This window comes from Pongo pygmaeus, chromosome Y (genome assembly GCF_028885625.2).
Source record: "Pongo pygmaeus isolate AG05252 chromosome Y, NHGRI_mPonPyg2-v2.0_pri, whole genome shotgun sequence".
Classification (NCBI taxonomy): Eukaryota; Metazoa; Chordata; class Mammalia; order Primates; family Hominidae; genus Pongo; species Pongo pygmaeus.
Window position 1 is genome coordinate 10,665,013 of NC_072397.2, and position 27,832 is coordinate 10,692,844.

The 27,832-nt window shown below is 43.3% G+C and overlaps 1 protein-coding gene across 1 annotated transcript; it reads right to left on the reverse strand.

The window, feature by feature from the left end:
• Window positions 1–9,248: 9,248 nt before the first annotated feature.
• On the reverse strand, window positions 9,249–12,512 carry LOC129025853 (zinc finger protein 347-like). Its single transcript, XM_063660942.1, is given in 4 exon segments — window positions 9,249–9,564; window positions 10,071–10,813; window positions 10,815–12,136; window positions 12,371–12,512. Coding segments are annotated over 4 exon segments (2,523 nt in total).
• Between the last annotated feature and the right edge of the window lie 15,320 nt (window positions 12,513–27,832).

The following is a 27,832-nucleotide window of genomic DNA, read 5'->3' on the forward strand; positions in this document are numbered from 1 at the left end:
AAAATAAAGGTTATTTTATATTGCAGTGGCTTACATCTGTAATCCCAACACTTTGGGAGTGGGAGGATCACTTGAGCCCAGAAGTTTAAGGCCATCCTGGGCAACATATTGAGACCCTGTCTCTACAAAAAGTAAAAAGCAAAAGATTAGCCAGCTATGGTGGTGCATGCTTGTAGTGCCAGTTACTTGGAAGGTGGAGGTGGGAAGACCAATTGATAACTTTTTTCACCCAGGTCTTGGAGGTTACAGTGAGCCCTGATTCTGCTGCTGCACTCCAGCCTGGGTGATAGGGCAAGACTGTCTGTCGCTGGATTCTATAAAAGAATCAGTTATAGAGGGAATAGGAGTCAATATCCTTCCTCCTTGGAGTCTTAAAGGAGGATACACTTGGCAAGTGTGTATTTTTATGCATCCACAAGCTCAAATATCTATGGTTATAACCGCTGTTTTGCTGTAAGTCCTCATTTGTTGCTTGCTTGTTGAGCTCGCTTCCTGTGTGTCATACCATCTGGTGTTTCTGAAGGAATTGAAGTGAAATGACCACCTGAAAGAAAAACAGAGGGGCTCCTTCAGGACACAGGCAGGAAAAACTGAGGAATTTGGTGTAATCTTAAGATCCCGGTTGCAACTGCCAAAATGGGTGTGTGTGTGTGTGTCCACGTGTGCACGCACCTGTGATAATCAAATTTTGTTTTGTTTTTTGAGACAGTCTTACCCTGTTGCTGGGGCTGGAGTGCAGTGTTGTGATCTCGGCTCACTGCAACCTCTGCCTCCTGGGTTTAAGTGATTCTTGTGCCTCTCAGCCTCTTGAGTAGCTGGGACTACAGGCACACACCACCATGCCCAGCTAATTTTTGGTTTTGATGTACAAAAATTCGACAGGCTGGTCTCAAAACTCCTGACTTCAAGTGATTGACCCACCTTGACCTCCCAAAGTGCTAAGATTAACAGGCATAAGCCATTCACCCCTGGCTGATAATCAAAATTTTGACTCAGTGCAACAAAGATACTACACTGGAAAGAAGTGGGATAGTAATTCTCTGACTACCGTGTTTATTCTTGTATCGTGACACTGTTATTTCCATGTCCCTCCATGTCATGACTGACAAATCCAATACTGAACATGTTCAAAAATACTTTCTCTTTGCAATCCTTCCTCCCTGAAGTAGGGACATTCCTTACCTCATCATGCTTGAGGACCTTGGGTTATCGTTACCTTATTCCTCACCCTCATCTCCCTCAAATCCTTTCTGTAAGTAGGTGAATTTTAAATCATATGTAAGTAAAACTAAGCCACCAAACATTACCTGGCATAAATCTCTTCCATCCATTGCCTGCTCTGTTGGAGGATTTTATCCCAGAAATGTTCATCTCTGCTTAATATCCTCGTCTGTCCACTGCCTATTATTTGAGTTTGTTGTTCCTTTGTTTCACTAGCTGGTGAGCTCAAAGAGCTACACTGTTAACCCAAAACTTTGTTTCTGAGTCTCTTTCAGGTTGCCTTGGGGCTCAAAGGCAGCAAGTCTGAGCTGTCACAAAATACTGCTCCTCTGTTGTTTGATATCTTGAACTTTAAGTATGTCTGCACATTTGTCCTAATCTGCCCTACACAGGCCCAGTACCTGACAGCCTCTTTCTGTCTGGCGGAGGTCCAAGCCCTCAGGCCTTTGTGCTCAAGCTTTGAAGGTCTGGTTTCCTCCAACTCTCTTTCCTACCAAGAGGGGTAGCAGAGCAGGACTTAAGAACTCACGTTCTCTATGCAACTCAGACAAACTGGTACCAAAGCACACTCATCCACAGCAGGGAAAGAGCAACTCAGGCCCATGACCTTCATGCAGCAAGTCCGAATACTTAATCCCAGCCCAAAGAGATGAAAAAAGGAAAAAGGGAGGAAAAGCGGAAGAACAAAGGAATGAGCACCATCAGTGTCAAAACTCTTGACTGTACACAAAAATCTGTATTCCCAAATTAAACATTACTTTCTCATGTCTTCATTCTTGAGACATAACTTTTTGAGCACCTATTGTTTGACATGCATTGAACAGAACAGACAGAAAATACTGAAGCTTGAGCTCAGTTGTGGGAAATTGATGATTTAAAGTCAACAAAAGTAAGTAAGGTTCTGTTGTGACAAGTCTATGAAGAAATAAAATGGGACTGTGATAGAGCCCTCTTTAGATCAGGCACTACACAAAGGCCTTTGAGCGGTGACATTTTTGAGTCAGTAGAAGAGTTGACAAAGAGTATATGCAAGTTAATGGCATGTTAACACTTTTCCTCCATAATTAAAGGGGTGGATCCATGCTTTCCATTTGTATTAGTTTGCTAGGGCACAAAATGGGTAACTTAAAAGACAGAAGTTAGTTGTCTCCTAATCCTGGAGGCCAGAAGTCCAAAACCAGGTGTTGACAGGGCCATACTCCCTCTATGGATAGGAGGGATCTGTTCTAGGCCTCTCCAAGCTCTGGCAGTTCTTTGGCTTGTGGCTGCATAACTAGCCTTCATGTGGCATTTTCCCTGTGTGCTGGGGATATTCTTAAGTGAAACTTGCTTATATTTATCTTTAGGGGAGCGTTTATGATCGTGGAAATTAGAAATGACTTCAAGTGCCATTTGGTGCTACTGTCTTGATCCATTAGTGTTAGAAAGCCAGGAGTCTCAACCACCAGTGCCGTTTGAACCTTCAGTGCAAACATTAGCATGGTTAAAAGGGCAGGTTATATTTTTGTTTGAAAATAATTGTGACTTTATGTATTCCTGGAAAGGGTCCCCGAGCCTTGATTTTAGGGATGGCTGTGTTGAAACGGGCATTGCAAATTACAAACACCTAGAAATTGACCATCTTCACTAGCTCCTTTCCTAGTAAGAAAGTCAACCAAATACCATATGCCTACCAGTGCACGATGTCACACGTGAAGAATTACTGTGTATTTATACATCTAGTTACATATATGGATATGTTCTGAATACAATCAAGCAGATCTAACAGTATACAAGAAAATCAGGAGAGGTAGTTTAAAGGATGTGATATAGAATAAATCACACAAGCAATAAAATGGAAAGTGCTTCTAAAACATTGAGCAACATGAAGAGTATCACTGAAGTGGTTTGGAGCAAAGGAAGCTAAACTCAAAAGATGAGCAACATGAAGAGTATCACTGAAGTGGTTTACAGCAAAAGAAGCTGAACTCAAAAGAGGTTCTAATTTATATGTTGTACAAAAACACAAAAAATTGATCTGTGGTGCCCAGAGAACAGGAGAGCACTTACCTTGAGGTAGGGATGAGTAACTGAGAATGGACTTTTGGGGTACTGAAAAATTATTATTCATCTTGACTTTTGGAGAGTAAACTCAATTAGTGAATATGTAAAAAGAGTATCAATTTGTATATCTTAAGTGGTGTTCATTTTCATAAACATATTATGCCACCCTTAAAAACAAGGTATTAGTCTGATGAAGTAATGGACAGAGTGGCCACTTTTAAGGGGTAGGGTGTATGGAAGGTGGATTATGACTGTTAATAGGCATGTGGCAACTTTCTAGAACACCTATTTCTTTTTTTTTTTTTTTAAGAGTTTTGCATATATTTATTTATTTAATCCTTACAATAACCCCATAAGGTAGGTTACGATTACTTCTTCCATTATACAGCTGAGGAAACTGACATAGAGGGGCTAAGTAATTTGTCAGTGACAGAGCTGGGCCACAGCCAGGGCAGTCAGGCTCCAAGGACTCTGCATTTAGCCATTCAGCTATAAACATTGCAGTTCTTCAAGACAGATCTTCTGGGCTTATCATCAGCCTTCTCTAGGCAGATGGTATATTTAGCCTTTAACTAAATGTTAAATGTTTTATTTATGTAAGTAAGGCATGAGGTAAATTCTTCTATAAAGCAATTAATACATTCAAATAAAGTAAAATTCCCCTTTGACCATCTTTTGTAACTCTAAATGGCTCCTTCCTTCTCCAGGGGCAGCCATTGTACCCAATTTTGTGTTTATCCTTCCCAAACATTTCCTATACATTTGTATGAACCTGTGTGTCAATCAAACGTACAAAATATTGCTGTAGAACACCTATTTCTTATGGCATTGGAGTTGTGGTTACTCAGGTGTATTTGTCACAACTGAGATATGATTTTCAAAGCAAATGAAACTGGGTAACTTGCACAGAATTGCTGGAACACTTGAGATGCCGGCTAATGCTAACATACTTGGAGTAATGCCAAAAGCATGAAATAAATCAGTCTAATGTAACATTTCTCATTATTCTTGCTCCACAAGATGCTGGAATCTCTGCCAATACTTTTCAGACATCATAATCAGAACAGCATTTTGGCCACTGCAGGCAACACTGCCAAAATTCTGGTGCTCTCACCCTCATGGGAAATGAGATTCAATGCTTTATATGGTGCATTTCCCACTTTACTAGCATATTGAAGTCTCAATTATCATAATGTGTCTGAAAGCCAGGATTTATGTCACATGTCTTTGTGCTTATAGGACTGGAAGATTGGTATTTAGTCTCTGATTGATATTTTGAAGAGAGTAGGGCTTATGATACTACAGTCTCTCAAACCATTCCAATGATGAATAACACATGACATTTGTTCTCTATATTTTTACTTTAAAAAAAATTTTTTAATGGACAACCTTATATGTGTTGTGTACATACAACATGATGTTTTGAAGTACACACACATTGTGGACTGGTTAAATCTGACTAATAAACAAATGCATTTCCTGACATTGTTACCATTTTTGTGGTGAGAACCCTTAACATTCAATCTTAGCATTTTCCAGGAATACAATATATTGTCATTAACTGTAGTCATAATGCTGAATAATAGATCTCTTGAACTTAGTCCTCCTAGCTATAAATATATGTTCCTTGACCACATCTCCTCAACCCCACCTCCCCTAGCACCCCAGGCTCTGGTAACTACTATTTTAATCCACATTTATGAGATTGCTGTTTCTGAATTCTATGTGAATGGGATCATGCAAAATCCATCCTTCTGTGCTTGGTTTGTTTCACTAAAAATGCCCTCCAGATTTATCCGTATTTCATCGCAGATAACAGGGTTTCTCCATTCGTAAGGCTAAAGATGATTCCATTCTGTATATATACTGCATTTTCTCTATCTATTCTGCCCGCAGTGAACACTTAGGTTGCTTCCATATCTTGGATATTGTGAATGGTGCTGAAAGAATCATAGGAGTGCAGATATCACTTTGATAATACTGATTTTCTTTTCTCTGGATATGTGCCTAATGAGATTTCTGGATCCTATGGTTGTTCTATTTATAATTTGTGAAACAACCTCCATACTGTTTTCCATAATGGCTGTGCTAATTTACATTCTCATCAACAATGTGCATGGGTTTTGTTTTCTCCACATCCTCGTGAACACTTGTTAACTTTTGTCTCCTTGATCACAGCAATTGTTTTTTGTTTGTTTTATTTATTTTTTTAATTAAGTATTTATTGATCATTCTTGGGTGTTTCTCGGAGAGGGGGATATGGCAGGGTCATAGGATAATAGTGGAGAGAAGGTCAGGAGATAAACACATGAACAAAGGTCTCTGGTTTTCCTAGGCAGAGGTCCCTGCAGCCTTCTGCAGTGTTTGTGTCCCTGGGTACTTGAGATTAGGGAGTGGTAATGACTCATTAAAGAGCATGCTGCCTTCAAGCATCTGTTTAACAAAGCACATCTTGCACCGCCCTTTTAACCCTGAGCTGACACAGCACATGTTTCAGAGAGCAGGGGGCTGGAGGAAAGGTCATAGATCAACAGCATCCCAAGGCAGAAGCATTTCTCCTAGTCAGAACAAAATGGAGTCTCCTGTGCCCACCTCTTTCTACACAGACAGCAACAATCTGATCTCTCCTTCCTTTCCCCACACGTCTCCCCCTTCTTTTCAACAAAACCGCCATGGTCCTCATGGCCCGCTCCCGATGGTGGCTGCCTCTTTGGAGCTGTTGGGTACACCTCCCAGACAGGGCCGCCCCGCAGAGGTGCTCCTCACTTCCCAGACGGGGCGGCCGGGCAGAGGCGCTCCTCACTTTCCAGACGGGGCGGCCGGGCAGAGGCGCTCTTCACATCCCAGACAATGGGCAGCCAGGTAGAGGCGCTCCTCACCTCCCAGACGGGGCAGCCAGGCAGAGGCGCTCCTCACTTCTCAGACGGGGCAGCCGGGCAGAGACGCTCCTCACTTCCTCCCAGACGGGGTGGCAGCCAGGCAGAGGCACTCGTCACCTCACAGACGGGGCGGCCAGGCAGAGGCACTCCTCACCTCCCAGACAGGGTGGCCGGGCAGAGGCGCTCCTCACTTCCTCCCAGATGGGGTGGCAGCCAGGCAGAGGTGCTCCTCACGTCCCAGACGGCGCGGCCGGGCAGAGGCGCTCCTCACCTCCCAGACGGGGCGGCTGGGCAGAGGCGCTCCTCACTTCCCAGATGGGGTGGCCGGGTAGAGGAGCTCCTCACATCCCAGACGGGACGGCCAGGCAGAGGTCCTCCTCACTTCCCAGATGGGGCGGCCGGGCAGAGGCGCTCCTCACCTCCCAGACGATGGGCGGCCGGGCAGAGGCACTCCTCAGTTCCCAGACGGGGTGGATGGGCAGAGGCCCTCCTCACTTCCCAGAGGGGGCGGCTGGGCAGAGGTGCTCCTCACTTCCCAGATGGGGCGGCTGGGCAGAGGCGCTCCTCACTTCCCAGACGGGGAGGCCGGGCAGAGGCACTCCTCACTTCCTCCCAGACGGGGTGGCGGCCAGGCAGAGGCGCTCCTCACCTCCCAGACGGGGTGGCCAGGCAGAGGCACTTCTCACTTCCCAGACGGGGCGGCCGGGCAGAGGTGCTCCTCACTTCCCAGATGGGGCGGCCGGGCAGAGGCACTCACCTACCAGATGATGGGTGGCTGGGCAGAGGCGCTCCTCACCTCTCAGAGGGGGCAGCCGGGCAGAGGCGCTCCTCACTTCCAGACGGGGCGACCAGGTAGAGGCGCTCACTTCCCAGATGATGGGCGGCTGGGCAGAGGCGCTCCTCACCTCCCAGATGGGGCAGCCAGGCAGAGGCGCTCCTCATTTCCCAGATGGGGTGGCGGCCGGGCAGAGGCGCTCCTCACCTCCAAGACAGGGTGGCCGGGCAGAGGTGCTCCTCACTTCCCAGATGGGGCGGCCAGGCAGAGGCACTCCTCACTTCCTCCCTGATGGGGTAGTGGCCAGGCAGAGGCGCTCCTCACCTCCTAGACGGGGCAGCCGGGCAGAGGTGCTGCTCATCTCCCAGACGGGGCGGCCGGGCAGAGGTGCTCCTCACATCCTCCCAGACGGGGTGGTGGCTGGGCGGAGGCACTCCTCACCTCCCAGATGGGGAGGCTGGGCAGAGGTGCTCCTCACTTCCCAGACGTTGGGCGGCTGGGCAGAGGCCCTCCTCATCTCCCAGACGGGGCGGCTGGGCAGAGGCGTTCCTTCTCTCCCAGACGGGGCGGCCGGGCAGCGGCGCTCCTCACGTCCCAGATGGGGCAGCCGGGCAGAGGCGCTCCTCACTTCCCAGACGGGGCGGCTGGGCAGAGGCGCTCCTCACTTTCCAGACAGGGTGGCCAGGTAGAGGCGCTCCTCACCTCCCAGAGGGGGCGGCCGGGCAGAGGTGCTCCTCACTTCCTCCCAGATGGAGTGGCAGCCGGGCAGAGGCGCTCCTCACCTCCCAGATGGGGCGGCCGGGCAGAGGTGCTCACCTCCCAGACGGGGCGACTGGGCAGAGGCACTCCTCACTTCCCAGACAGGGAGGCCGGGCAGAGGCGCTCCTCACATCCCAGATGATGGGTGGCCAGGCAGACACGCTCCTCACTTCCTATACAGGATGGCGGCTGGGCAGAGGCACTCCTCACTTCCCAGATGGGGCAGCCGGGCAGAGGGGCTACTCAAATCCCAGACGATGGGCGGCCAGACAGAGACGCTCCTTACTTCCTAAACGGGGTGGCGGCGGGGCAGAGGCTGTAATCTTAGCGCTTTAGGAGGCCAAGGCAGGCGGCTGGGAGGTGGAGGTTGTAGCAAGCCGAGATCACGCCACTGCACTCCAGCCTGAGCAACATTGAGCATTGAGTGAGCGAGACTCCGTCTGCAATCCCAGCACCTCAGGAGGCTGAGGCGGGTGGATCACTTGAGTCCAGGAGCTGGAGACCAGCCCAGTTAACACGGCAAAACCCTGTCTCCATGAAAAATACAAAAAACAGTCAGGCATGGTGACGCGCGCCTGCAATCCCAGGCACTCAGCAGGCCAAGGCTGGAGAATCACAGGAGCCCAATGTAGGGAGGTTGCAGCAAGCCGAGATCACAGCAGTACAGTCCAGCTTCAGCAACAGAGGGAGACTGAAAAAAGGAGAGGGAGACCGAAGAAAGGAGGGAGATGGAGACGGAGAGGGAGAGGGAGATGGAGAGGGAGAGGGAGAGGCGGAATAAAAGATTTTATAACCTGAAGGTAAGTAGCCATTTCCAAATGTCCTTTGACCTCTGAAATATATAATGTCTCAAGTTTTACCATATTGGGACTTGTAATTATTGTGCATTTTATCATGTTAAAAGTGAATCAAAGAACTAGAGACTGAGTCACTCTTTGTATGAATCCTCACCTACAGTTACAGTCTTAGAATAAGAGCTTCAGGATGCTCTTACACATTACATTTGTGTGGTTCCATCAAATACGTAGATTTTAATGCCTGCAAAGCTGTGAGGCCTGAATAAAGCCTCTGCCACACACAGTACATTTATGTGATTTCCCATTATTATGGACTCTTGGATGTCTATTAATACTTGAACTCATGAAGAATTTGCCACAGTCATTGCATTTTTTTTTTCCTTTAAGATGGAGTTTCACTCTTTTTGCCCAGGATGGAGTGCATTGGCATGACCTTGGCTCACTGCAACCTCCTCCTCCTGGGTTCAAGTGATTCTCCTGCCTCAGCCTCCTTTATAGCTGGGATTACAGGCGCACAACACCAGGCCTAGCTAATTGCATACCTTTAGTAGAAATGGGGCCTCATCATGTTGGTCAGGCCGGTCTTGAACTCCTGACCTCAGGTAATCCACCTGCCTTGGACTCCCAAAGTGTTCAGATTACAGGTGTGAGCCACTGCACCCAGCCAGTCATTGCATTTTCAAGGAATCTCTGGGGCATAAATTCTCTGATGTTGTCAAACAAATGAATTCTAACTGCAAAAGTTAATACCTTCATTTGTAAGGTTTCTCTCCACTATGAATTCTGTGATGATTTGCAAGGTTTGAACTCTGACTTTAGAACTTTCCACACATTACATTTGTAAGGTTTTCCACCAGTGTGGATTGTCTGATGGGTAGTTAGGCTTGAAGAGATACTAAAGGGTTTCCCACACTCATATGGTTTCTCTCCAGTATGAATTCTCTTATGCCTTGCAAGTTTTGAAGTTTGACTAAAGGCTTTGCCAGACTCATTACATTTGTAAGGTTTCTCTCCAGTATGAATTCCCCGATGTCTTTCAAGGTGTGAATTCTGAGTGAAGACCTTCCCACAGTCATTGCATTTGTAAGGTGTTTTTTCCAGTATGGATTGCCTGATGGGTAGTTAGGCTTGAAAGGACATTAAAGGCTTTCCCACACTGATTACACTCATATGGTTTCTCTCCAGTATGAACTCTCTGATGCCTTGCAAGCTTTGATGTTTGACTAAAGGCTTTGCCACATTCATTACACTTGTAAGGTTTACCTCCAGTATGAACTCTCTGATGTCTTGCAAGGTGTGAATTCTGAGTGAAGACCTTGCCGCACTCATTACATTTGTAAGGTTTTTCACCAGTATGGATGACCTGATGGGTAGTTAGGTTTGAATGTTCACTAAAGGCTTTGCCATACTCACTATACTTGTAAGGTTTCTCTCCAGTATGAATTCGCTGATACCTTGAAAGGTATGAATTATGCCTAAAGACCTTGCCACATTCATTACATTTATAAGGTTTCTCTCCAGTATGAATTCCCTGATGTCTTTCAAGGTGTGAATTCTGAGTGAAGACCTTCCCACAGTCATTGCATTTGTAAGGTGTTTTTTCCAGTATGGATTGCCTGATGGGTAGTTAGGCTTGAACGGACATTAAAGGCTTTCCCACACTGATTACACTCATATGGTTTCTCTCCAGTATGAACTCTCTGATGCCTTGCAAGCTTTGATGTTTGACTAAAGGCTTTGCCACATTCATTACACTTGTAAGGTTTACCTCCAGTATGAACTCTCTGATGTCTTGCAAGGTGTGAATTCTGAGTGAAGACCTTGCCGCACTCATTACATTTGTAAGGTTTTTCACCATTATGGATGGCCTGATGGGTAGTTAAGTTTGAATGTTCACTAAAGGCTTTGCCATACTCACTATACTTGTAAGGTTTCTCTCCAGTATGAATTCGCTGATACCTTGAAAGGTATGAATTATGCCTAAAGACCTTGCCACATTCATTACATTTATAAGGTTTCTCTCCAGTATGAATTCCCCGATGTCTTGCAAGGTGTGAATTCTGAGTGAAGACCTTGCCGCATTCATTACATTTGTAAGGTTTTTCTCCAGTATGGATGACCTGATGGGTAATTAAGCTTGAATACACACTGAAGGCTTTGCCGCACTCATTACGCATATAAGGTTTCACTCCAGTATGAATTCTTTGATGATTTGCAAGGTGTGAATTTTGAGTGAAGACCTTGCCACATTCATTACATTTGTAAGGTTTTTCTCCAGTATGGATGACCTGATGGGTAGTTAGGTTTGAATGTGCTCTAAAGGCTTTGCCACACTCATTTACACTTGTAAGGTTTCTCTCCAGTATGAATTAGCTGATGCCTTGCAAGGTGTGAATTATGCCTAAAGACCTTGCTGCATTCATGACATTTGTAAGGCTTTTCTTCAGTGTAAATTACCAGATGAATAGCTAGGCTTGAACGAACACCAAAGGCTTTGCCACACTCATTACACTTGTAAGGTTTCTCTCCAGTGTGAATTCTCCAGTGATTTGTAAGGTGTGAATTTTTAGTGAAGACCTTGCCACATTCATTACATTTGTAAGGTTTTTCTCCACTGTGGGTTGCCTGATGGATAGCTAAGCTTGAACGAGCTCTAAAGGCTTTCCCACACTCATTACACTCGTAAGGTTTCTCTCCGGTATGAATTCCTCGATGTCTTGCAGGGTGTGAATTCTGAGTGAAGACCTTGCCACATTCATTACATTTACAAGGTTTCTCTCCAGTGTGAATTTTCCGATGTTGTGAGAGTTGTGAGTTTTGACTAAAGACCTTACCACACTCATTACATTTGTAACGTTTTTTGCCAGTATGGATCACCTGATGTGTAGTTAGGTTTGAACGTGTTCTAAAGGCTTTGCCACACTCATAACATTTGTAAGGTTTCTCTTTAGTATGATTTCTCTGATGACTTGCAAGGTGTGAATTTTGAGGAAAGACCATGCCACATCTGTTAGATTTGTAAGGGCTTCCCCAATTATTCCCTTTTTGTCCCTGTGTGAGTAATAAAGAAGAGATAAAATCTTTGAGATATTTCTTAGAAATGTGGGTTTTGACATTATAAGGCATTTGTTGAGGTGGTGAAACTGAGGAACTATTGTTGAAAGACTTCTCAACCTGATTATATTCATAAATTTTCACTTCATATTGAAAAAGCTGCAGTTCAGGCAGATGTGACTGAAGGCTTAATCCAAGCTGATTTTTAATAAGCTTGTTTCTTGCATTTCTTTTATCATGTTCATCTCTTCCATGAGTGAGATTGCCTTCTTGGGTCAAAAGTACTCCTTTGTAATTTCCTTCAGCATCTCTGCATTGATATTCAAGGTCATGCATATTTTTCTGGACTTCCCTGAAAGAACATCCTTCAATGTCATGGCCTTCCTGTCTTTCCAACATCACTGTTTGGAATACTTCTCCTGCATTACTCTTCCCTTTGTGTGGTAAATCTTTCATTACAAATTCAGAAGAGAGAGCTGTGATCACAGCTTTGATCCATTCCCATCCATCTGGGTTTCTTGCTATTTGTACTTGGCTCTCCACAGTGAAAGGCTCCTTCCCTTGCTCCAACATAGAGATAATACTGAGGTCAAAACAAGAGATTCCTGGATGAGTGCCATGCCTGACTTCTCTTTCTTTCCTCTTCCTCTTCTTCAAGGGTTCTTCCAAGTTGAAAACGGTTTATGTTAAAATTGTTTGCTGGCGGGTTGGCCCCAGTTCTGCTAGGGAGTCTGCTGCAGCTCAGGAATGGGGATCTGGGAATTGGGGAATCGGGATCTCAGTCTGGGAACTGGGATCTTAGTGGAGGATCCACGAGGCACGGTGATTGGATCCAGCAATTCCCAGGGAGACCAGATTCCTATAATTCTCCCACATTACATCCCTGTACAAAGTCTTCTGAGCAGGGTCCAGGCATGTCCACTCCTCCTGAGAGAATTCTATGGCCACATCCCTGAATGTCAACTGTCCCTGACAAAGAGCCATATCTAACTCCTTTGCTTTCCTCTTCCTCTTATTTCACGGTCCTACGTGGCGATGAACAGCCTTCACTCCAAGAGATCTGCTTCTGGGTTTGCCTGATGACAGCAATTGTAACAGGAGTGATGTGACACCTCATTGTGGTTTTGATTTGTGTTTCTCTGATGGCTAATGACATTAAGTATTTTCATATAGCTGTTGACCACTCCTGTGTCTTCTTCTGAGAAATGTCTATTCTGGTTCTTTGCCCATTTGTTATTGAGTTAGTTGTTTCCTTTCTATTGAGTTGTTTGAGTTCCTCATATGTTAGATATTAGCTTCTTATTCATATGGTGTGCAGATACTTTCTCTCACGCTGTAGGTTTCTCTTCACTCATTATACTGGTTTTTGTTTTGCTTGTTTTGTTTTTGCTGTGCAGAAGCTTTTTTTGTTTGATGTAATCCCATTTCTCTGTTTTTGTTTTGGTTGCCTGTGACATCATATGAAACAAGTCATTGCCCAGACCAATGTCCTGGAACATTTCCCCTGTGTTTCGTTATACTTAATAGTAGTTGTGGAAATGTTGGGTCTTACACTGAAGTTCCTAATGTAATTTGGTTGGTTTTGTGTGTTGTAAGAGAGCCTAATTTCATTCTTCTGCATGTCGATATCTAGTTTTCCTAATGCCAGTCATTGAAGAGACTGTCTTTTATGCATTTTGTGCTGTTGGCACCTTTGTCAAAAATTAGTATGGATTTATTTTGGGACTCTATTCTGTTTCATATGTCAATTCTTTTTTTTTTTTTTTTTAAGTAATGCTGTTTTGGTTACTGTAGTTTGTAGTATATGTTGAGTCAGGTAAGTTGATAACTTCACGTTTGTTTTTTGGCTCAAGATTGACTTGGCTATTCCAAGTCAATTGTGTTGTCTGGAAAATTATGTTGTCTACAAGCGAAGATAATTTCACTTCTTCATTTTCAGCTTGGAAGTATTTTATTTTTTCTCTTGCCTCATTGTGATGTGGGATTTAAGGAACTAGAGAGACCAGATGGAGTGCAGGAAAGTGTTTGTTTTAAGGTGTACACCAGCCTAGCAGATATTTGTCCTAAAGCCTGAGCCCAGAACAAAGAAAACGAGTTCCTTTTAAGCATTTTGAGGCAGGTACTACATGAAGCAGGCTTACAGAAGCAAAAACAAAAGCCTGCTGTGACACTTTTGTAACATGTCTTACATCTTTTTGAGAACTTGGTTTGCAGCTTATGCTTATGTCTTGGGACCTTGCAGCTGTGCAGGGAAGAAAGAAGCAGGAGTTTACAGAGCCAACAAAATATGTGGAGGATAGATACAGTTAATGTTTCTTTGAACAGACAGTTAATATTCTCTTCTGACTTTAACTTCGGGGGGCTACTTACATTCTTCTTAGCCTTGGTTAATACAGAAATTCATTCTATGAAGTGTTATTATTTTTCTTACTATTATTATAATTTTTACTATTATTACTTATGGTATTATTCTCTTATTTTCATAATTTCCCCCTTCATATCCACTTTGGTTCTCTCTATTAACGTTGGTTAATAGACCACTATAATTGTTTATTTCTTCTTGGGCTGGTACATATTCTTCTTGGGGCAAAACCTGATACTTAGTCAATGCCATTTTTTGGGCAATAGTGTGTCTGGCCGTGATTGCCTCTATAGTTGACTGAACACTTCTGATGAAGAGGTAAGAGACAAGGAATAATTAGACAGAAATGGTAACAACATTAGTGTATATAATAGAAACATGATTACACTACACATGGGAATGGGAGGCTTTCTCCTGGGCAAAGGGATTGGCAACAGTTGTAGTAACAGCATAATAACAAGATAATTAATACTGATAAAATCACAACTAGACTTATGAATTGTATCCGCATCTACTTATCTATTGCTTACTCCTAAAGCTGCAGCTGTGGGTAGACCAGTCAGCTTTCAGTATTTGACTAGAGCAGGGCTTGAAGACTCCTTAAGCTTCAGCTGTGCATGGACTGACAAGCCTCTGGTGTGGTCAGAGCAGGGCAGTTCTTCTCAGCAGTGGCTTGGTTTTGCCACAAAATCAGTCATGTTAGATGATCTGTGTCCTGCTGACTGGCCCACTCGTCCTGGCAGCCAGCTTCAGTTGGCTGTGATGAATCTAGGGTATGATAGCTGCAACTTCAACAGCAGTGGGAGTAGACAAGATTACAGTGTGGGTCCCATCCCATGTGGGCCCTAATGTGGTTGAGTTCCATTTCTTAACCCAAATAAAAGCCCCAGGTATAAAAGGGTGGACTGGGTCTGTCAGGCTAATAGGCATGTTTTCTTGAACCCAGTCATGGACCTTCTGCATAGCTTGCCCTAAGGCCTGCATTTGCCTACTTAAAGTTAGTTCTCCTAGTTCCCAGGATCACCTATAATCTGATTTATAATTAGAGGTGGTTGGAGAACACAATCTCTTAGGTTGAATACCCAGTTAATTTGGTAGAGATATACCTGACTCAGAGAAGGACCATGAGCAAGACCTGATCCCACCTAAGACGAGTTTCTTGACAAAATTTCTTCAGCAGCTGCTTCAATGTCTGGTTAATCCATTCTGCCTTCCCTGAGCTCTGGGGGTGGTAGGTTTTGTGTAATTTCCACTTTATTTTTAGCAGCTGAGTTAGTTGCTGTACAACTTCAGCCACAAATGCCGGGACATTGTCTGATCCTAAGGTCAGAGGCAGTCCAAACATAGAAATAATGTCCTTTAGCAATATTCTGGTTACTTCTTGAGCTTTCTGTGTCCTAGTGGGGAATGCTTCAACCCATCCTGAGAAATAGCAAACAAACACTATCAGGCACTGTTAGCCCCCTGCTCGGGCAGTTTGGTAAAGTCCACAAGCCACTTCTCACAAGGTGTCACTCCTGCCTATTGAATTCCTAGGGACTGAGTTGGCCCTTGCCTTAGATTGTTCGGAGCACAAGTCACGCATTGCCACAAACAGCTTGAGTGATAGCAGTAAGGTGTGGCACATAAAAGTTCCATACTACAAGAGTCTCTAAAGCAGTTTTTCCCATGTGCGTTCCTTGATGAAACTGTTTTACAAATCAGGAGGCTGTTGCTTCTGGATAGCTAGCCTTCCATCTGAGAATTCCACCAGCCTCTTTCTATGTAACTTCTGCTGTCTTGTTCAAACCAAGCTCTCTCATTTGGAGAGTAGCTTGGGGTTTCAGTTAAGGAAGGCTCTAGTAGAAGTGGCAGGGTTGGGCCTACTTTTTAGTACCTAGTTTGGACATAGCTGCTTGCCTGGCTTCTCTGTCTGCCTTTCTATTTCCTTGTGCCTCTATGCCACCACCTGTCTGGTGTCCTTTACAGTGAATGACTGCCATCTTGTCAGGAGCCCACACAGCATCCAAGAGCTGTAAAATTTCCTCTTTATTTTTAATTTCTTTCCCTCCAGCAGTTAAAAGTCCTTTTTCCTTGTAAATAGCCATGTGGGCATGCAATATGGCAGAAGCATACTTTGAGTCAGTGTAAATTTTGACTGTTTTTCCTTTGGCCACCAGCAGTGCTCTAGTTAGAGCTATGAATTCTGCTTTCTGTGCTGAGGTCCCAGCAGGGAGGGCCTGTGCCTCAACTACTGAACTTAGAGTCACCACTCCATACACCATCTTGGTGGATCCCCTCTGATGTGAAACTGCTCCCATCTGTGAAATATTAAACATCTCTGACCTCAAAGGGCTGTCTTTTTATTTATTTATTTATTTATTTATTGGACATGATCTTTTTATTTATTATTATACTTTAAGTTCTAGGGTACATGTGCACAATGTGCAGGTTTTTTACATATGTATACATGTGCCATGTTGGTGTGCTGCACCCATTAACTCATCATTTACATTAGGTACATCTCCTAATGCTATCCTTCCCTCCTCCTCCCACGCCACAACAGGCCCCGGTGTGTGGTGTTCCCCACCCTGTTTCCAAGTGTTCTCATTGTTCAATTCCCACCTATGAGTGAGAACATGTGGTGTTTGGTTTTCTCTCCTTGCAATAGTTTGCTCAGAATGATGGTTTCCAGCTTCATCCATGTCCCTACAAAGGGCATAAACTCATCATTTTTTATGGCTGCATAGTATTCCATGGTGTATGTGAGCCACATTTTCTTAATCCAGTATATAATTGATGGGCATTTAGGTTGGTTCCAAGTCTTTGCTATTGTGAATAGTGCTGCAGTAAACACACGTGTGCATGTGTCTTTATAGCAGCATGATTTATAATCCTTTGGGTATATACCCAGTAATGGGATGTCTGGGTCAAATGGTATTTCTAGTTCTAGATCCTTGAGGAATCACCACACTGTCTTCCACAATGGCTGAACTGGTTTACACTCCCACCAACAGTGTAAAAGTGTTCCTATTTCTGCACATCCCCTCAAGCACCTATTGTTTCCTGACTTTTTAATGATCCCATTCTAACTGGTGTGAGATGGTATCTCATTGTGGTTTTGATTTGCATTTCTCTGATGCAAATCTCTGATGCAAATTGATCATCTCTGATGGCCAGTGACGATGAGCATTTTTTCATGTGTTTATTGGCTGCATAAATATCTTATTTTGCAAAGTGTCTGTTCATATCCTTGGCCCAGTTTTTGATGGGATTGTTTTATTTTTTCTTATAAGTTTGTTTAAGTTCTTTGTAGATTCTGGAAAATAGCCGTTTGTCAGATGGGTAGATTGTAAAAATTTTCTCCCATTCTGTAGGTTGCCTGTTCACTCTGATAGTAATGTCTTCTGCTGTGCAGAAGCTCTTTAGTTTAATTAGATCCCATTTGTCAATTTTGGCTTTTGTTGCCATTGCTTTTGGTGTTTTAGTCATGAAGTCCTTGCCCATGCCTATGTCCTGAATGACATTGCCTATGTTTTCTTCTAGGGTTTTTATGGTTTTAATTCTAACATTTAAGTGTTTAATCCATCTTGAATTCGTTTTTGTATAATGTGTAATGAAGGGATCCAGTTTCAGCTTTCTACATATGGCTAGCTAGTTGTCCCAGCACCATTTATTAAATAGGGAATCATTTCCCTATGTCTTGTTTTTGTCAGGTTTGTCAAAGATCAGATGGTTTGGATGTGTGGTATTATTTCTGAGGGCTCTGTTCTGTTCCATTGGTCTATATCTCTGTTTTGGTACCAGTACCATGCTGTTTTGGTTATTGTAGCCTTGTAGTATAGTTTGAAGTCAGGTAGCATGATGTCTCTAGCTTGGTTCTTTTAGCTTAGGATTGTCTTGGCAATGCAGGCTCTTTTTTGGTTCCATATGAACTTTAAAGTAGTTTTTTCCAATGCTGTGAAGCAAGTCATTGGTAGCTTGATGTGGATGGCATTAAATCTATAAATTACCTTTGGCAGTATGGCCATTTTCACAATATTGATTCTTCCTATCCATGAGCATGGAATATTGTTCCATTTGTTTGTGTCCTCTTTTATTTCATTGAGCAGTGGTTTGTAGTTCTTGAACAGGTCCTTCACGTCCCTTGTAAGTTGGATTCCTAGGTATTTCATTCTCTTTGTAGCAATTGTGAATGGGAGTTCACTCATGATTTGTCTGTCTGTTATTAGTGTATAGGAATGCTTGTGATTTTTTCACATTGATTTTGTACCCTGAGACTTTGCTGAAGTTGCTTATCAGCTTAAAGGGAGATTTTGGGCTGAGATGATGGAGTTTTCTAAATATACAATCATGTCATCTGCAAACTGGGACAATTTGACTTCCTCTTTTCCTAATTGAATACCCTTTATTTCTTTCTCCTACCTGATTGAAGGACTGGTCTTTTAAATCTTTCTGGTGTCTGCGCAGTAGTGCTGGGGAAATTGGTCATGCAGCTTGGGCATTTCCACAGGCAAAAGATTAGCCAGGTTTAGCATATTTACAGTTTCTAAATTTATATTTGGATTTTCACATAAGAGCTCTTGGTATCTTAATATTCTTGTATTAGATAGCCAGTGATAGCCTCTTTGACCCATTAGGGCAATTATGGTATGTGGCACCTGTATTATTAGCCTTTGGGCTAGACTTAACTTGGCCGCATCCTCAGCTAGCATGGCAGTGGTGGCCAGTGGCTTCAAATAGGGGGGCCTTCTGAAGGCCACAAAATCTAGTCATTTTGACAATTAAGTCACTGGTCAATACCACAACCCTACCATTTGAACTAAAACTCCTATGGCCATTCCCTTTCTCTCATGGACATAGAGAAAGAATGGCTTTATCAGGCGAGGCAGTCCTGAGGCTGGAGCCTGGATTAAAGCTTTTTCCTGTTCAACTTCCCACAGGAGAGGTTCTTTTTCTTCCCACTCACTGGCTTGATACAATGGTTTTGCCATAAGTGAAAAGTTTGGTATCCAAATGTGGCACAACCCAGCTGCCCCTAAGAATTCTCTGATCTGCTGACATGTTACAAGTGATGGAAGAGCACAAACAGCCTGTTTTCACTCACTGCCCATTTTGCATTGCCCTTGAGTTACTAGAAACCTAGATATCTTGCTCCTTGTTCACAAGTCTGGGCCTTCTTCTGGGACACCTTATAACCTCCTTTACATAGTAGATGCAAGAGGCCCTAAATGCCTTGTAGCAATCTTCCTTAGTAGGGGCTGCAAACAAAAGATCATCTATGTACTTCAACAGGACACATTTGTCATTTGGCAAGACAAAATCCTTGAGATCAGACACTAATGCCTCCTCAAAGATAGGAGGGGAGTTTTTGAACTCTTGTAGGAGTCGCATCCAAGTATACTGTGTTTCTCCGCATTTGAATGCAAAAATAGGTTGGCTTACTGGAGCTAGCTTGAGGCAAAAGAAAGCATCCTTTAAACAAGCAAACCAAGCAGCATGAGCAGGTATCTGACTCATCATTGTCTATTGGTTGGGTACCATGGCATGCAAGGTAACAGTGACTTTATTTATGGCCCATAGGTCTTGCACAGGTCTAAATTCACCAGATGGTTTCTGCACCAGTAAGAGAGGTATGTTCCAGGGTAACACATTTTCTTATAATTCCAAGTTCTAACAGCTGGCTCATGTGTTTGTTCATAACCTCGTACTGCCTCTATGGACACCTGGTACTGTGGAACACGCATTGGTGACACACCTGGATTCAGCTCTACTACCACTGATGCTTGGGGTATAGCTAGTCCTTGTGGATTGTCTTCTGCCACACTTCAGGTATCTTCAGAACAAGCCTGTCCATTAGTCTGCCTATAAACTTGGACAGTTTATATGCTTCTTTCATGTATAGCCTCCATTCCTCAGTTTTTGGCAAGGTAAGGGTTAATGCCATGGCTTTCAGATGACTCAGATCTAGAGTCATGTTTCCTTCTGACCTGAAAGAAATTTGAGCTTGGAGTTTCTGAAGTATGTCCCTCCCTAATGGGGCACTGGACAGTTTGGCAGATATAGAAATTCATGCCAGACCTTCTGACCTCCAATAACACACCTCCTGGACTGAAAGAAAGGCCTTTTTTCTGATACTCTGGTTGCCTGAACTATAGTAGCATAGTTTTTAGGTAGTGGCCCCACTGGCCATGTCATCACTGAGTGCTCAGCACCAGTATCTACCTACCTCCATAGAGACCAAGGGCTCCTGGGGGCCCAGAGAGATGGAGCCCGGTCTGTCTCAGTCCTCATATTCTTCAATTCCTGCCAAGCAGACCAAGTCAGCTTCTTGCTTCAAAATGCAATGGGTAGCAGCTGCTGGCCTTTGCCATGTCTCAGGTCCTTGGCTGTTGCCTCCTTCCTTTTCTGTTTCTGTACATTCATCCTTCCAATTCCCTTTCTGTTTGCACCTCACTCATTGATCCCTCTCAAGCCTAGCCAGCCCTCTTGCCCTGGCCTAGCTTGTCCTCTTCCACAACTATGTCCACAACCATGTCTACATCCACATCCTTTCACAAATCCAGTCTCTCTTTCTACCAGGGCAGCAGCCAACAAAGCAGCCTTTTTCTTAGCTTTGGCATTGCCTGTTTCTTGGTTTCCTCCTCTCAATTAACAAACACCGTGGTAATCACTTGACTAAGCTGGGTGATATTCATACCTTCAAACCCTTCCAACTTCTGAAGCTTTCGTTTGATATCACCTTGTGCCTGGCCCACAAATGCCCCCTTAAGCATGCACTGGTTCCCTACAGCCTCTAGGTCAAATGGAGTGTGAAGGCACTATGCTTCACAGAGCCTTTCATAAAATTTACTAGGACTGTCATCAGCCTTCTGGTGAACCTCTGAGACCTTTCCCGTATTCATTGCCTTTTTTCCTCCGACTTTTATTCCATTAAGGAGTGTCTCTCAATACCATTGCAGGTTTTGTAACCCTTCTGCCTGGTTTTGTCTCTGGGAACCTCTCCTGTGCATACTGCTTGGCGTTATTTGTGCCTTCTGGTGCACTGCTTTCTAACCACTGGAGGGCCACTTGTGCCACTCTACAGTGTTCCTCCATATTGAATAATGTTAAAAGAAGTTGTTGACAGTCAGGCCAGGTAGGGTTATGAGTCAGAAAGATGGACCACATCAAGTCTGTAAGGGCCTGGGGCTTGTCCTTATAGGAGCGTGTATGCTGTTTTCAGTTTAGGAGATCAGTGGTGGAGAAAGGCTGGTAAACAAAAAAACGCTGCCCTCCTCAGATTTGACCTTGTTCATCATAATAAATATAACCTTGTGTCTCCCGGAGAGGCATCTACAAAGCTTGGTGCCGCCCGATCTCATTATCCTGAGGTTCTTCCTTAGTCTTTACAGACAGGGGCTCTAACTCTTCTCTGCCGGGTGAAACCTGAAACTCACTCTCCTCTGAGCTTTATTCCTCTAGGACCACTTGTGCGGCATCCTGCCTTAGCCTTGCCAGAGATGGATATATTGGGACATAGGGAGGTGGAATTTTCCTCTCCTCAGGCCGGGTTTGCAAAACAGGCTTTTTCTGTTCTCTTGGCTTTTTCTTTTTCTCTACAGTCTCTTTGGACTCTTTTACTGTGTGTGATTTGGTACAGGTTACCAGGGTATTACAGTAGTTTTCGAAACAGACTTGCAGCCACTTGGGGCGATTTTGAATGACCCTCAGCCAGGAGTCAACGTATGGGAACTGATCGGGATGCCCAGATTGTTCTCCGGTTCCAGTTACTACCCTAAACACATGGCCAATTATCTCCCTATCTATTGTTCCTTCAGCTGGCCACCCGACATTAAAAGAAGGCCAATCCATTTCACAGAGAGTTCTCAATCTCTGAGGAGTCAATTTAACTTCATTAATCTCCATTAAAACCTTTCTTGAAATTTTTCAACATACACTCCAATGGAGTAGCCTTCGACGCATTTCCTTCCATCTCCAGACTTTCCACGCGCACTTTTTGTCACTTTCACTCCTGGACTGACCAGATGGGGTCCTATTACAGGAAGTTTGGGGGTTGCTTAGCCAGGAGAATACCTTAATCCTGTCACAGCCAGCTGCAGCCATGGAGCAGCTCCCATTGGTTGTATGCATTGCCCTAGATCTGGCTCGTCCCACACTCGCTTTGGAGCACACAGTCTGTGCTAAGAGATCTGTGTCTCCCCACGTCACACCCCGCGCTGGCCTCTGCTCAGACCGTCTCTTTCACATACTTTCACACATCTCCCCAGTTCCCGTACTGGTCTTTAGTTAAAGCGGCGAACCCTTGCCACTTTCAGTTTCCTTGCATCTCCTCTGTTCTCTCTCTTTCTTTAGTTAAAGCGGCGAGCCCCTCTTGCCACTTTGATTTCCTTTTTCTGACCGACCTATAAGCCTCTCTCGCATCCGATGTCAGTTGGGGCATGAGTTTCATCTGAATCAAGGGGCCTCTCTTCTTGTCCCCAGTGCCTCAGGGTCGGACTAGTTGTCTCACGCTGGGAGGTGATCAGGCTGGGGAGGGGCCCTGCCTTAAGGCCCAGACCTTACTGCAGTTCATATGTCGGCACACTGCTCCTGACTGTCCAGCAATCTCCTTTGCTGGTTCTGTTGCGCTGTCAGGAAGGACACCAGGACACAGGAGGACCAATTCCCTTATGGGCCGAAGTCCTCCCGTGGTGCCGAGGGGGCCAGGTCTCCCCTCTTCTGGGGCCTCAGTCCCACAGGCAAAGGAGACAGAAATCTGCTGTCTCCGGTTCCCAGATTTTGGCACCAGATGAAGTGGGTTTTAAGGAACCAGAGAGACCGGACAGAGTGCAGAAAAGTGCTTAAGGTGTACAGCGGCCCAGCAGACATGTGGCCTAAAGACTGAGCCCAGACAAAGAAAATGAGTTAATTTTGGTCTTCTATATACAATTTCTTAAAATAGAAGTGTACATTTTTGAAATATATTTTCTTTTCTCATGTTTTAATTTAATGCCATAAATTTACCTGTCAGCACTGCTTTTACCTTCGTCTGATCTGAAATGTTGTATTTTCATGTTTATCCAGCTCAGTGTATTGTTTTATTCTCCTTGACAATTTTTTTTAGATCCTCTTATTATTAAAGGATTCTTGTTTGACCCAAGGATTATCTTCCCAGTGTATGGAGATTTTCCTTTTGTTATCTTTGTCTTACTGATTTCTACTTTAGTTGTATTGTGGTTGGGAAACACACTGGTTTATTGTAAGTCTTTTATATTTGTTGAATTTTCTTTTATGGCACAGGAACCTTGAAAACAATGTGTATTTTGCATTGGGTGGAATGTTCCATTAATGTTGATTAGATTCTTTTGGTTGATGGTGTCGCTGAGTCCTGTTCTTTGTTGGTTTTCTTTCCAGTTGTTCTGTGAATTGAGAAAGGATGTTGTCCTTTCCAACTGTAGTTGTAGATTTGTCTTTTTCTTTTATATTTTTAGGTTTTACTTCACATATTTTCAGTTCTGTTTCTTGCTGCATGGGCAGTTCAGATTGTGGTTTCTTCTAGGGTAGTAGTTTCATTTATCATTGTATAATATCTTTTACATCACTGAAAATTTTCTCTTCTCTAGTCTACTTTATCTGGCGAATATATCTATCCACTCCTGCTTTCTTCTAATGTCTGCATAATACATTTTTCTTTTTACTTTTGAACTTTTTATCCTGTCTCTACTTTTATGTGAAAGTGAGTTTCTTATAGATAGCATACCTATGGGGCATGTTTTTAAATTCACACTGCTAATCTCCATATTTTTGTTGTATTTACACTATTTAGAATAGTTTACTTTTTTTTTGTTTTTTGAGACAGTCTTACTCTGTCACCCAGGCTGGAGTGCAGTGGCATGATCTTGGCTCACTGCAAACTTCACCTCCTGGGTTAAAACGATTTTTTTCCCTCAGCCTTCTGAGTAGCTGGGACTACAGGTGCATGCCACGATGCCCGGTGGTGCATTTTTTTTTTTTTTTTTGTATTTTTAGTAGAGACAGAGTTTTACCGTGTTAGCCAGGATGGCCTCAATCTCCTGACCTCATGATCCTCTCGCCTCGGACTCCCAAAGTGCTGGTATTACAGGCACGAGCCATCGTGCTTAGCCTGCATTTAAAGTTAATTTTTGATACATTGATGAGCTCTTCATTTTCTGTTTGCTGGTTTTTTTTGTTTGTTTTTTTTTCTCTTGAGTTTTATTTTTTTGTCCTTTATGTGGTTTATTTGAAGAGATTTGGGACATTCATTTTGATGTATTTAGCATCTTTTTGAGTATACCTAAAGAGATATAAAGATGTGCCTTTTTAAATTGTTTTTTGAGGTATGAAATTCTATAAACATAATTTGTCATAGTATACTGACATCTTTTTACCAGCTTCAGTGAAGTATATAAACCTGTATACATCCCATTATTCACTGTATTATTAGCTTTTTATACTTGCCTTATATATTTTCTCTACATACATTTAAGATCACCTCAGACCAAGTTACATGATTTTTGTTACAGTTTTTAGTCCTAAAATTTCCGTTTGTTTACTGAAACCTTTAATTTTCACGCTTCATACTTTTTCATTAGTTTTGAGCATGTTCATAATTCTTCATTTAATTATTTTATGACAATTTAAAAATCTTTCTCAGATAATCCTGATAGTATTGACATTTCTGTATTGACATTTATCATGTTGTTTCATTGAGGTGGAGACTTTCCTATTTCTTGATTTTTATGAGTAATTTTTATTTGAAACTTGAATATTTGAGGGACTATTAGGAGACTCCAGACCTTATTACGACCCTCATTTGTAGCTGGCTTTGTCTGATACCACCCTAACAGAGGAAAGGGGTGTGCATGTTAAGTAGGGGCAGAATTCCAAATTCCCTTCTTCACTTCCTTTGACACACAAAGCAGGGTTTCTTGTTATTGATAAATGAATATGCAGGTTTCAGCTTCACCTAAGGCCTTATGTGCATCTCTCTGGCTAGGAGGGGAGGAGTGTCTTGTTACCACAGGTAAGAGTTGGAAACCCTAGCTCTCTACTCCACCTTCTCTGATTCTACTCTGTAGGAGCTCGGTCAGGGTGGTGGGAGAAATTACAAGAGAAAATAATAGGAAAAATACAAACCTTCTTAGAAGGCCAAAAGGTTTTGCAAAAGCTTTAGGAAAGGGATATGGCTGAAAGCAGCTTGATCATCTTACATTGAGCTAATAGTAAAAGGCAAATAACAAGGGAATGTAGAGGAGTTTATCTAAATAGCTTGTTTAGTCATGTTGTCCTAACACCAACCTTTGGTCATTTGTGCACAGGACTGCTTTCTCTGGGAGGGTGACCATGTTAATTATCTACAAGTGTGTTGACTCAAAGCTTTTGTCATTAAATCAGTGCTAAATAAATGCCTGTGGCACCAGCTTGTCAGGGCTGTAGCTGCTGATTCTTTACAGCACTTTTCTCAACATCTGTAGGTGGCTTAGTCCCCTAGCCTAGTCTCTAGCCTGCTCTTTCACTGGGTACCTGTGTCTGAGTGCATTTGTTCATCCATTGTTTGGCCAGGGTCTGTGGCTCAGACCTGGCAGATGGTACCCCATGAGAGGGATGCTGCAATGCATCATGACAGAACTTTTAAAAATGAAGGTGAAGAAGACTGCACAGTCAGTAAGTCAGTAAGTCCTTGGTGCCTGCTCAGGATTTCCAAGTCTGAAGGAATTGTTCAGGCTAGGGTTTCATCCTGGGACAACAGTTATCAGTTCAACAGAAACAATACATAAAAGTATTGGAACAGCTGCTTAAAGCTAGTGGAGCCTTGGTTTCACAGGCTCAATTAAGAGACCTAATGCCAGCTGTTATATCCTATAACCAATTTCTCCTTAGAAATATCTTGGGTGCATACTAACTTCTTGGCCAGTAAGACCTCAAAAGTTTAAATTAAATACTAGCAACTTACCTACCTTAAATGATTATCAGAAATTGCTAGGCAATATTAATGGTCCTTGCCCCATCTTGGGCATAACAGGTGATAAATTACAGAAGCTGTTTTCTATCTTAAAAGGCAGTGCTGCCCTAGACTCTTCCAGGTATTTAACTTCTGCAGCATAATGAGAAATTGAAGTAGCAGAGCTAGCTATTTCTCAAAGACAACTAGCTCATATTCACCCATGGTATTCAATGCAGTTATTTATTTTTCCCACAAAACACTCCCCTATAGAGTTAATAGGACAGGTGGCCCCAGGGCTATGCTTTCCAGAGTAGGTTTTTCACTCACATTACTGGGACTAAAACATTTTCTTCCTATATCCAATTAGTCAGTAAAGTCATCTATTCAGGCCATAGATGATGTAATGAGTTTCTAGGTTATGACTCTTAATGTCAACAGGATGCCTTTAAGTAAATAGAAATTTGAAGAAATACCGCCATTATCTATATACCTGCAAATAGCTCTCTCTCATTACTCAGGCCATATAGAGCATGGACTTCCTGCTGACAGGCTTCTTCAGTTCTTATCTCATACTTCTGTGGTTTTGCCTACAAAAATAGTTATATCCCCCATACTTAATGCTTTAACACTCTTTACTGATGGCTCTGGTAAACATGGAAAAGAGGCTCTCTAGTGGTGACCACATAATTCCCTCACTCATTCTGGATTTACTAGCACTTAGACAGCTGAGATTGGAGCCTCAATATTGGCTCTGGAGCCTTTTTCCACTCAGCCCATCAATATTGTTAGTGACTCTTCTTACTCTGTTTATTTATTACAGAACTTTGAGACAGCCCTCATTAAGTCCACTTTGGAGCCCACCCTCTGTTCACACTTTTTTCTGACTTCAACAATTAGTAGACCAATGTACACATCCTATTTTTATTACACACATTCAGGCCCACAACTCATTGCCTGGCTCATTGGCTTATGGCAGTGATCAAGCACACCTACAAGTTCATCTAAGCAATTTTTACCTACCCAGAGACTAGCTAAACAAATTGTCCTGCAATGCCTACATTGCCAGCTCACAGGCCCATCCCCTCCTTCAACAGGTGTTAACCCTAGCAGACTAGAACCTAATCAGTTATGGCAAACAGTTGTTACACATGTCCCTGAATTTGGAAAACTTTTATATGTTGTATCTGTTGATACCAACTCTCATTTAATTATCACTCATACTCTTCCTGGAAAGTCCACCCATTATTTCATTAAACATCTTTTAACTTTCGCATTTATGGGGCAACCCACAAAAATTAAAACTGATATAAAAATAAAAATTGTGGCTTACTCTCAATTTCAACAATTTTGTCACACGTGGACCATCCAACATTCCACAGGCATCCTGTATAACTCCCAAGGACACGCCATAGTAGAGCGTGCCCACTCCACCCTTAAAAATATGCTCAAAAAACAAAAAAGGGGGAATATGAGTAAGGACCCTGGAACACTATTGGCACAAGCCTTATTTACTCTTTTTTAAAATTTAGATGATAAATTTCAATCAGCTGTAGAAAAGCACTTTGCTAAACCCTCTCAACACATAAAACCTGCAGTTTTATGGAAAGATATAAACAGTAATGTATGGTGTTGTCTAAATTAATTGTCAATGTGGAGGAGAGGATATGCTTGTGTTCACACCCTCACAGGTCGTTCTTTGGATTCCAGCCTGATGCATCAAACCATACCATGGGGTGACTAGGACCCAACCCAGAAATAAAGAAAATGACCCTACAGGACCCACAGCTGTGGTGGTGCAGCTTCTGTGGATGACACAAAACCTGGGGGATGCTGAAGAGGACCACTCAGGAGGCTGAGTGAATCTTGCTCTGGATACAGACACCATTTACTCCAGATAATTTTTTCCTTGCTATGCTCTGTGTTGTACATTGCAGCTTGTGTAGGGTATTGATCCTTTGTATGCTCTCACTTTGTCTGCAGCACGTATCTGCCACACCTCTACTGGGCTCATCTCTT